Below are 11899 nucleotides of genomic sequence, written 5' to 3'. Positions count from 1 at the left end.
GCCCAATACGTTACGCATATGTTTTTGTTGAGTCCCACTGTTCCATCCGTCACAGTTTAGCAATCAGAAACCCTAGAGCTCCCTCTCCCTGTTGACGGCAATTACGTGTCCTCGAATCTCTGTGTAATCGATCAAGTTATTATTCCGTTCATCGCGTTTAGTGTTTAACCTTTGCGTGATTGTTTGATTTGTATCATCGTGAACTGTTTTGCTTGAAATCATTAGGGATCGATGCTAATTAATGTTCGTGTTCATGTTTGGTTGATGAATTGACTATAATAGGATATATCTTATCGGTTACAATTACGTGTGTCGAGATCGGATTTGTTTGTTGTTGATGATCAGAATAGGATGTTGATAATGTTGAATCTGTGAATGTGCTCTCATGTAATGGCTAACACATATGCTAGATTGCCTAAGGTTAACACATGATTATGTTATGACTGGTAATCAATGATACTAATGATTTGCTGAATGACTGTATGATATGATGATGACGGCAGTTGGGGTTTTCTGTACGAAACTGATATATGACGTAACTGACAATTTAGACGAAACGCAGGTGACGGCGAAACAAATGCGTTTCGCCGAAACCAGTCTTGACAAAACGAACGTGGCGAAACAAGTGTGTTTCGCCAAGGGAAACCACGACGAAACAGTGGGTGTTTCGTCGAGAGGGAAATCTGCACAGTAAACTTAGTTATTTCTATTAAGAGTTAACTAGATTAAGTAACTACCGTTAAATGATAAGCATGACTTGTATAAGTTTGAATTTGTGCTTTGTGCTATTCGGTGATCATTGATTCAATATCCACTGTGATTGTACTTATACGTGAACTCGTGAATATAAACTGATTATGTACACGTGCGTACCTTAGGACCTGACTGATTATTTGTGAGCACATACCTTAGCATACCGAGCAAACCAAGGTGAGTTCACACTCTTTCCAAGGCATGGGATTCCCAAGGGTTGGGAATGGGTAAATGAACTATACGGTAATTACGACCATCCTCCGTGGGTAGTATGCCAAGATTACACACTGGACCAAACCTCTATCAGTGAAGTCCCTCATTATATCGACTTAATCGCCGAGGCCTATGCCGAGCGGGTCATTAGGTAATAGCGCTATTAGGTTTAACAAACCTCACACCGTGTCGTTCGAATGGGCGTGTACTAATGGACTATGGGCAAAGGGTCAATTATGATAGACATTGACTTAGGGCACCTCTTACATTTTCATAGCAGTCGATACACAGGGTCTAGTAACACCTGGGAAGCCCCCACTAATCTTCGCACACATGTCTGGGAGACCGCGATACGAACTAATACGATACATGGTTTACAAAACGAACATATGATTTACGAAACGAATACTATAACTAATCAACCAACTGTGAACTCGCTCAACTTTGTTGTTGACTCGTTGTTACATGCCTTGCAGGTCGTTTGGTACTCATGGAGCTTGCATAGGGAGGCGCGGTCGTTGTGGGACATGGCAGTGTGTGCCATGCTGAAAACATTACTTTATTTCGTACTTAATACTTACAATGGGTTTTACAATTATGCTTCCGCTAAACACTTAACTATGTTTTGATTTTGAAACACCTTTCATATTGTGTGGTTGGATTTTACTTATTACTTACTATGTTCAATATGATTGGTGGCTTGATCCTGGTTAGTCACGCCTCCAGGCGGTGGTACTCCGCGTGTGGATTTTGGGGGTGTGACAGATTGGTATCAGAGCCATTGGTTATAGTGAACTTGGTTTTAATGAGGGAAAAAAGTTTTTGTTAAAACCAGACTATAACCTGTACAGTGCTCAACGATCCACAACGACTGCTTCGCTCCACGTGCAAGACTCAACACTATAGGTGATACTATTCATGTTTACATTACCTACTTTTTAGATACATACTACATTGCTCATGGATGCTTAGATAACGTAGCAACTACTATTTGAAAACCTTGTTTGCTCACACTCTTCTGTCATTCCACACTTACTTATTGATAAGGCGCACTTCTCACTTGTGTTCTCTTGCTTGTGAAGATCATGAGTGGACGCGTTAACATGACTCAAGCCCAGTTGACGGCTTTGATTAACGAACAAGTTGTTGCGGCACTTGCAGCCGCACAAGCAGGAGGTATACCCTGTAGTCGTAACTAACTCTAGGATCTTTAGATCCTACACTCCTAAACCAACTCTTGTGTTTAACGCTGTGCCGTCCTTTTTCACAACAGGTCAGCACGCTCAGCCACCTGTTTGCACCTTCAGTGGCACTGAAGGAGCCGTTGGACTCCTCCATTGGTTTGAGAAGCTCGAGTCCGTCTTTGAGATGTGTGAATTGTCACACCTCGGCCGCGTATAACATGCAACCGCGGCGGAAACGCCGGGGAGTGTCGTGGACAGAATTAAATTGTTTCATAACCATGGCATACAAGTTGTATTTTATTTATAAACAAAGGTGTTACATTGTCTTAGAAAGAAAGTACGGAAATCAAAACATAATTAAGCTAGTTCCAAACTTCATTTTTAGGCTCTAAGGCACAGGTCCGCCCTAGAATCATGATCATCGTCCTATGGAATAGCTCCTGAAAACACATGTGAAAGTAGGTACGTCAGCATAAAAATGCCTGTGAGATACATAGGTTTTGTGAAAATGGGATTCATGACTTGTGTTTAAAGAATGTTTACTAACAGTCAGTCATGAACCTTGTAATTTGTTTTGCTTTGTAAATCATTTGAAAAACGATAACATCAAACGATATGTATAGATAAATGCAAGGTTATACGAATAACCAAGTAAAATGAGTTGAATAAGATAAGTTGTTTGTGAAAATAATGTCTTGTGAAGAATATGTTATTTATGTAAAATGTAATGTGTCTAAACTGAAATGACTTAGATAACGCCACGATATGTAATATCATACAAACATTTATATATAGGAAGTACCAGCGGCGTATCCACCATGTTTGTATCATATTACATATGCCACGTTACTTAAATCATTTACCCAAACCAATCCACCATGTAAATTGTTCATGTGTAAACCAAATGTCAAGTGTTATTGTAAACCATGTCAAATGTTTATGTTCAAATGCAAACCACCAAATGTGTATGTCAATGTCGACGTGTTTATGTTCAATGTAAATCATGTAATGTGCATCCCAAAATGTATCGTGTATGGTAAGTGAAATGTTTCAACTTAAACCATATGCACAAAACAAGTCGTTGAAGTAAAACGTGGTTTAAATCAACGTTATGTTCTGCGGAAAATGCATGCTCTATTGATATTAACATTTATGCGGTATTGTAAACTATGCATACATCCAAGCCTTGAGACTGCGGCGATAAACCCTTAAACAAATTAAAGGTTTATCTAAGTTATGTATATCGAATTCGGTCATTCCTTCCAGTCCTATCAAACCCAGGACTTCAGGAATGGGAGTTGTCAATTCCTATGGTACCACTACCTACTAACGAACGGCGTAGCTAATGTTAATGAATGTATTGTCCCATGTTAAACAAACCAAATGTCATAACAAAATGAAGGCATGTGCCCATATGCTGAGTAAACATATGCAGCAGAAATGTTCATGTAAATCAATGTGTCCATATGCTGAGTAAACATATGCAACAGAAATGTTTATGTAAATCAATGTGTCCATATGCTGAGTAAACATATGCAACAGAAATGTTCATGTAAATCAATGTGTCCATATGCTGAGTAAACATATGCAACAGAAATGTTCATGTAAATCAATGTGCCCATATGCTGAGTAAACATATGCAGCAAAAATGTTATGTAAATCAATGTACTAAGTACGCACACAATGGGCATACATAGCATAAAATGTAATAAAATCATGTACTATAATGTACTAATGAGCATAACAGATATACGATGTGAAAACATGGAAAGCATGAAAGTAACAGATAGGCACATGTGTTTCACCCCAAAACAGTTTGGAAAACAGTAAAAGAGGGGTTCTATGTACTCACCTGAGGTTGCTTTGTTGTTCTTGTGAAATAACCAGGTAATGCGAGAGGTCACGGAATATCAACGGCACCTAATAGGTAGCTATGTTAATATACCGGACCAAATCGGAAGATCGGATAGTACGCGGGTTCGTAAACCAAACGAGTATGGAGACTCGTGTAATATGGTTCAACAAAGCCTACATACTAAAATGAAACTTAACCTAAGTGCTTACGGTCCATCACGACCCGTTCAGGTAGCTTACGCTACCCTAACGCGTCGCTCGCGTAGAACGCGTTCGGAACGCCTAACATTGCGACCACAAGGTATAACCTCGGAAGGTTATAGTTATGGTCACCTAATATGTTTGGTCGGATCCTAATGACCGACCAAATGGGTCGGGTTCGAAAGCATAAGCGATGGTTTAGATCGCTTACCTTACGACCCTATATAAGCACTAAACTAAAAGTGACGAGCTAAGCATGTTAGAACATGCTTAACTAAGTTTAGAAACAGGTTTGACATCAAAACAAACGGCTTTGATGCCTACGAGTAGTTTGGTTACAAAATATGCAAGAATGCACATTTTGGCCGAAACTACGACTCGTCACTGAGCCTAGATAACGTGGTGATCAGTAGGTATGGTCACTATGGACCATAACCATCGTGATCACGCTCACGTTATGAAGTTCCATGAACTTCGCGTCGACCATAGGCTGGTCAATGCAGAAAGTCAACAAAACGTTGACTTTCGGACTCGAAAAGCGAATAAAAGAGCGAAAGAAGACTTACGGAGGGTCCCCGAGTGCTAATCAAGATCCAATAGCTCAGGTATGAAGCAAAAGCATCAACTTAGAGCATTTAGATCTGATTTGTGGGTTTTTACACAAAAAGGGGGGGGGTATTTATAGGAAAAGTGGAACCGTTAGGATCGTTTTATCGAATAACGTGCTTTGATCTCGTGCGTACATGTGTCCAGGGGTTAGATTCAGTGAATTTGACCCTTGGCCCTTCATTCGGGTGAAAAGGCATCGCCCTTTGATCGAACGAAAGGCCAGATTCTGCATTAAATGCAGAATCTGCTGTCAGACATGTTCATGCGGCCCGCGTGAAAGTGGGTGCAGGTCTTACGCGGGTCGCCTAGTCCCGTCTGATCTGCACCACTTGCAGAATTTACGTATTTGGTCCCTGTTGCGTGTTTAAGCTATTTCCAGCCCCTTTAAGACCTGTAAAGTCACCTTTAAGGCCCAAAAATGATGCCTAAACATTGTGGACATGAAACATGCCCAAAAATATGTCGGATGTCGGTTCGTTTGGCCGTACGATCGCGATGTTCGCTTAATTACGACGGAATGCGCATAAGCGTGAAAGACGATCCAAATGACGCGACGAATGGATTTTTCTCATGCCAAACACTAAGGCAAAATATAAAAATGCTTACATAAATTTTTGGATGTCCGGATGTATTCAGAACGTAAGTTATGCGCAAAAGTGCAAACTTGTGCACTTTTTGACACTTTTAGTCCCTGAATGATCCAAAAGTTTGTTTTAGCATACCAAACCCCTCAAAGCCTATTTCTAAGCTATGTAAAGGATATTTATGGTATGTTTAACTTATGGACATGTTCCGGAATGTTCGTTACAGTTCAAATTGGCATACTTTCGCAGTTTGTCAAGTTTAGTCCCTGTAAGTGAATTAAGTTGTTTTTGCTATACCAAAGCCTTCAAAACTTATTTCTAAGTTATGTAAAGGTTATTTAAGGTACGTTGAGTATATGTTGATGTTCCGGAGTATTTGTCGCATTAAACTGAGTACGTTTACGCACTAGTTAGCGTATAACTCTCCAGAAAGCGATGTAGAGTTTGGAATTGAATAAAAGTCAAAACACGAAAGATGTAAAACACAGTGAAACAAACATTGGGATCAAATAACATTATTTTATTGATAACTGAACTGTTCACAATGATTACAAGCACAAATGTTACATGAATCCCCTAAGGCTCGCAGGGTGAAGTATGCCACTGGTACTCTCGAAGGCATTGCGCTGACTTGCTGGAATGCGCAAGTTCAGATGCTGGGGTTGGCGGCTGCTAATGCCACCCCATGGAATGATTTTAAGGAATTGGTCAAGCGGGAATACTGTAGTCGTGATGACATCCACAAGTTGGAAGTGGAGTTCTTTAACCTGAAGATGACAGGGTCAGAAATCGAGGCGTATACGAAAAGGTCAAACGAGCTGGCCATCTTGTGTCCAACTATGGTGGAACCTCCCATCAAGCGTATAGAGCTGTATCTCAGGGGTCTTGTACCAGAAATTCAAAGCCATGTGACTTCGGCTAACCTTGCTACTATTCAGGATGTTACCCGTCTTGCTCATCGTCTCACAGACCAAGCAGTAGAACAGAACAGGCTGCCTAAACGCATCGGTGATACTGTTACTACTACTTCTGCCACTCCCAGTGACAACAAGCGAAAATGGGATGGGGATTCCAGTAAGGGTTCGACTACAGTTCAGGCACAACAGCAAAAGACTGATAACTACCAGAGCCCTGGTCAGCAATCTTCTGGTGGTCAAAGGCAGGGTGGATATCGAGGAAACCTTCCGAAGTGCAATACATGCAACAGGCACCACAATGGTCAGTGCAATAGGGGTCGTTGTCAGAGGTGTCTCAAGATGGGTCATGAAGCTAAGGATTGCAGGAGCTCACAACCTGCGAATCAGAACCAGCAACAACAACCACCAGCTCCACAGAACCAGCAGCAGCAACAGCAGCGAGGCAACAGGGGATGCTTTCAGTGTGGTGCTGAAGGCCACTTCAAGCAGGACTGCCCCCAGTTAAACCAGAATCAGAACAACAATAACAATTACCAGGGCAATGGGAACAACAATGGGGGAAATAATAATGACAACGGTGCTAGAGGTCGTGCGTTTGTGCTGGGGCAGGGTGAAGCAAGGAATGATCCTAATGTGGTGATGGGTAAGTTCCTTCTCGATAACTTTTATGTTACTGTTTTATTTGATTCGGGTGCGGATACCAGTTATATGTCTCTGAAAGTTAGTCAAATGCTTAAACGTACACCAACTCGTTTAAACCCCAAACATGTCATAGAGTTAGCCAATGGTAAAAGTTTAGAGGCCACATACATAGTCAAGGGTTGTAACATTGTCTTAGCCGGTCAGACGTTCTCCATCGATCTCATTCCTATAGTTCTGGGTAGTTTCGACATCGTTGTTGGGATGGATTGGTTATCCCAGCAGCAAGCAGAGATCCTATGCAAAGAGAAGATCCTTCGTATTCCCCGTTCAGGTAAAGAACCTCTCGAAATTCAAGGCGACAAGAGTGGTGCTGTGGTGGGCATCATCTCCTTTCTTAAGGCCCAGAAGTGTTTGCGAAAGGGTCACACCGCTATATTGGCACTTATCATTGATGTGTCAACGAAAGAGAAGAAGATCGAGGATATTCCAGTAGTACGCGACTATCCTCAAGTGTTTCCTGAAGATTTACCTGGGCTACCGCCTCATCGCCAGGTCGAATTCCAAATCGAACTAGCTCCTGGAGCAGCACCAATAGCTCGTGCACCGTATCGCTTAGCTCCATCAGAACTGGAAGGACTATCCAAACAACTGCAAGAACTCTTGGATAAGGGTTTCATTCGTCTTAGCTCTTCGCCTTGCGGAGCTCCAGTACTGTTTGTGAAGAAGAAAGACGGTACCTTCCGTATGTGCATAGATTATGTAACACTCTAATTTTTATTTATACAAAGTCTTACCAACTAGGTAAGAATTTTCATGATCAATTTAAAACAAAACATTAATATTAATTCTAACTTAGTACATACTAGTTTATCAACCTTCCAAAAACAATAATAGGAAACATAAGTATTCCTTCTATTACAAGGTTTCACTAATGATTAAGAAAAGTTTCGGAACTAAATCTCGAATGTGTTCGGTTCGTGAGCCTTGAATTGATCATCATCCGCTTGCTTGACATACTTGAAGCTGGAAAATTTAAAAATATTAGTGTGAGAATCCTTAGAAATTGCGCATAATCGAAAGTACGCTTAAAACGGATTCAATCTATGAAAATAAACAAAGTTTAACAAATTTGGCTGGGCTCCACCGTAACTTACGGTGGTCACCGTAAGTTACGGTGGCCACTGGGCAACTATGGTCTGCCGTAAATCAGTAAAGAACAACCGTAACAATTCATCCTCTACCGTAAGTTACGGTAGCTACCGTAACTTACGGTAGCTTCTGCATATTTTCCTGTTTTGCTGTTTTGACCCGTTTATTCCAGTTTTTGCACTTTTAAGATATCAAAGCACAATACGGGACATTTCTTTGCAACAAGTGTGACCCGTTTTGGGTTCCTTGTTTCAACACCCACGCTCCCATTACTGGTTTGCGTGTTTAACACAAATTCTCCCATTACCCAACACCGGGTTTATGGTCTACGGATAAGGTACTCGCGTTACCCGGTTTGTACCCACCCTTGGTAATCCGTTTGGGTTGCCATCATGAAGTCCCTCATTGAAGCAACCAAACCATTACAACCTTATATTGTTCATAACTAGCAAACATTAACAATGAAGACTAAATTAACAATATTGTCGAAGCGTTAGCCACGTACCTCAAAGCTTCCCTTTTAAGCGAGTGTCCGCACCGGCTTGACTTCCCAACGCCTCACTCGTGTTGCCTAAAATACACAAGCCAATTATCATTAGAACCTTTCGGCTCATGACTTAAGCTTGTTAACTTAGCCAAACACCACAATTTGTGTCTATCAACTTCTTTTAGGCATTTTATCAAGCATCTTATGTGCATGATTTCTCACAATTCATAATTAAGTTCAACATATGTCATTTAACCATGATAAACACCAATTTAGGCAAACTTCACATTATTTTCTCATTAGTAAATTCTGGACCTATTTTATAGAACCCGAATTACACTAAAACAACACCATAATCCAAATGTTCATACCTTTCTACAAAATTCTCATATCACCTCTAATGGTGATTATGTACTCTACAAGAATTAGGCTAGGTTTCAACAAGAAATCGACTAGGGTTCATCCCTATACATTATTTCAATCAAAACAACTATCATGCATGCTTCGATTTGAACCTCACGAATTCATCTAAAATTTAAGATAGAACCAAATCATGAAATTTCACATACCTTACGATCCCTTAGCCAAGGTGATCACAAATCTATATTCAGATTTTAATTCGGACTTGATTTGAACCTTCAATTGGTGAATTTGTGAGTGTTAGGGTTTGATGTAGGAACCCCCTTTCTGTCTGTGTTTTGGGTCGATCAAACACACACTTAGGTGTGTGTTTGGTGTGTTATTTTACTAATATCATTTTAAGTTTCAGATTTGACAGGTTTGGTCCCTTAGTTATGCATAAGCTATAAATAGGGCATTTTAATCATACTTGTCATGTTATGTCATGATACTAACTAACTAGTTTACCATTTCCTAGTCTTTTGTGTTAACTTGTTACTGATATTTAGTTTAAAATATACCATTAATATTTTCGGGGTGTTACAAGTCCACCCTCCTTAAAGAGGGTTTCGTCCCCGAAACCTGTTTATGTATAAGACAAAAATTTATACACGTACCGAAAAGTGTAGGGTAGAGTCGTCTCATTTCCTCTTCAGACTCCCAAGTGGTGTCTGATCCTTTTCGGTGTTCCCATTTGACCCTTACTTGATTAATCATCTTGTTTCTCAAGCTTTTCACCTTACGGTCTAAAATCACAATTGGTCTCACCGCGTAGTTGAGACTATTATCCACCTCGATGTCGTCGTAGTGGATATACGCGGTTTCGTCAGCTAAACATTTCCGGAGATGTGATACGTGGAACATGCTATGTATCCCACTCAACTCTGCAGGCAGTTCGAGACGGTATGCCACCCTACCGACTCGCTCGATGATTCTGAAAGGCCCAATAAACCTTGGGCTTAACTTTCCCCTTTTTCTAAACCGGATTATTCCTTTCCATGGTGATACCTTCAGCATCACCTTATCACCAACTTGAAACTATATTGGCCTTCTTCGTTTGTCTGCATACGCCTTTTGTCGATCTTGAGCCGCTTTCAGGTGAGCTCGGACTATGTCAATCTTTTTATTCATGAGTCCGACTATATCCTTATGTGTGAGTTCACGCGGACCAACCTCACCCCAACATACCGGAGTTCGGCACTTCCTACCGTATAGCATCTCATATGGAGCCATACCGATGCTTGCGTGGTAACTGTTATTATACGAAAATTCAACCAACGGCAGGTGAATATCCCAACTACCCCGAATTCATTTATGCACGCCCGTAACATATCTTCCAATGTTTGTATTGTTCTTTCACTTTGACCATCCGTTTGAGGATGGTACGCGGTGCTAATGAACAATTTAGTTCCCATTTGCTTTTGGAAATCACACCAAAAACTTGAAGTGAACCGGGTATCCCTATCGGACACGATGGATACCGGTACTCCGTGGCGTGCTATTATCTCATTAGTGTACACTTCCGACATCTTTTCTGACGTATAGGTTTCACGGATAGGGATGAAATGGGCACTTTTGTTTAGTCTATCCACAATTACCCAAATGGCATCAAAACCACGGCTGGTTCTGGGCAGTTTGGTTAGCAGGTCCATTGTAATTTGTTCCCACTTCCAAACTGGAATGTCTAATGGTTGCAACTTACCGTATGGTTTCTGATGCTCCGCTTTGACTTGTAAACAAGTCAAACACTTTTTCCACATATTTAACCACATCCCTTTTCATCCCCGACCACCAATAGTTTTGCTTCAAATCTCTATACATCTTAGTCGCTCTGGGATGGATCGAATAGCGAGACTTATGAGCCTCGTCAAGCAGGAGACTCTTAACACCACATGTGTTTGGGACCCAAATCCTATCATTCCGGTATTTCATCCCATTACTTCCCTCCGTAAGATCTTTTACCATCCCTTTTATACGTTCTTTCTTCCAATTTTCTTCCCTTACCGCTTCGGTTTGGGCTTCTCGGATTCGCTCAAGCTTGCCTGAAGTTACTACTAACTGCATAGACCGCACTCGAATTGGAGCGCATTCGTCCTTTCGGCTAAGGGCATCCGCCACCACATTAGCCTTTCCGGGGTGATAGTGGATCTCGCAGTCGTAGTCTTTCACCACTTCTAACCAACGTCTCTGCCTCATGTTTAACTCCTTCTGATCGAAGAAGTACTTCAAACTCTTATGGTCAGTGAAAATGGTACTTTTCACACCATACAAGTAATGCCTCCAGATTTTCAAGGCAAAGACCACGGCCGCCAACTCAAGATTATGAGTCGGGTACTTTGTTTCATGCGGCTTAAGTTGCCTAGAGGCATATGCGATCACCCTTCCCCTTTGCATTAGCACGCACCCAAGGCCTATTTGTGACGCATCCGAATACACTACCATATCCTCCGTACCATCCGGTAAAGTCAACACCGGTGCACAGGTTAACTTTTCTTTTAATGTCTGAAATGCCTTTTCTTGATCGCTCCCCCAGACGAACTTCTCATTCTTGCAGGTCAATTTGGTCAATGGCGCTGCAATTTTGGAGAAATCCTGAATGAATCTCCGATAGTAACCTGCCAACCCCAAGAAACTTCTAATTTCGGATGAATTCTTTGGAGGGCTCCATTTTGACACCGCTTCCACTTTCGACGGATCCACCAATATTCCCTCGGCACTTATGACGTGCCCTAAGAATTGCACCTCTCGTAACCAGAAGGCACATTTTGAGAATTTAGCATATAGTCTTTCCCGCCTTAATACCTCCAATACTTCTCGTAAATGGTTAGCGTGCTCCGCCTCGTTTCTTGAATAAACGAGGATGTCGTCTATAAAAACAATCACCGATCTATCGAGCATCGGCTTGCA

At 41.4% G+C, this 11899-nt stretch overlaps 1 protein-coding gene across 1 annotated transcript; it reads right to left on the bottom strand.

Annotated features, from left to right (window-relative positions):
- Positions 1 to 10030: 10030 nt before the first annotated feature.
- LOC110887941 lies at positions 10031 to 11056 on the bottom strand. The gene is made up of 2 exons (XM_022135496.1): positions 10695 to 11056; positions 10031 to 10244 (listed from the first exon to the last, which is right to left on the bottom strand). Exons 1-2 carry the CDS (start codon positions 11054 to 11056, stop codon positions 10031 to 10033), a joined length of 576 nt encoding a protein of 191 aa, XP_021991188.1.
- Between the last annotated feature and the right edge of the window lie 843 nt (positions 11057 to 11899).

The sequence above is a fragment of the Helianthus annuus genome, chromosome 16 (assembly GCF_002127325.2).
Source record: "Helianthus annuus cultivar XRQ/B chromosome 16, HanXRQr2.0-SUNRISE, whole genome shotgun sequence".
NCBI classification, from domain to species: domain Eukaryota; kingdom Viridiplantae; phylum Streptophyta; class Magnoliopsida; order Asterales; family Asteraceae; genus Helianthus; species Helianthus annuus.
Note: the sequence above shows the minus strand (reverse complement) of the source record. Positions and strands in the feature narration are given on the sequence as shown.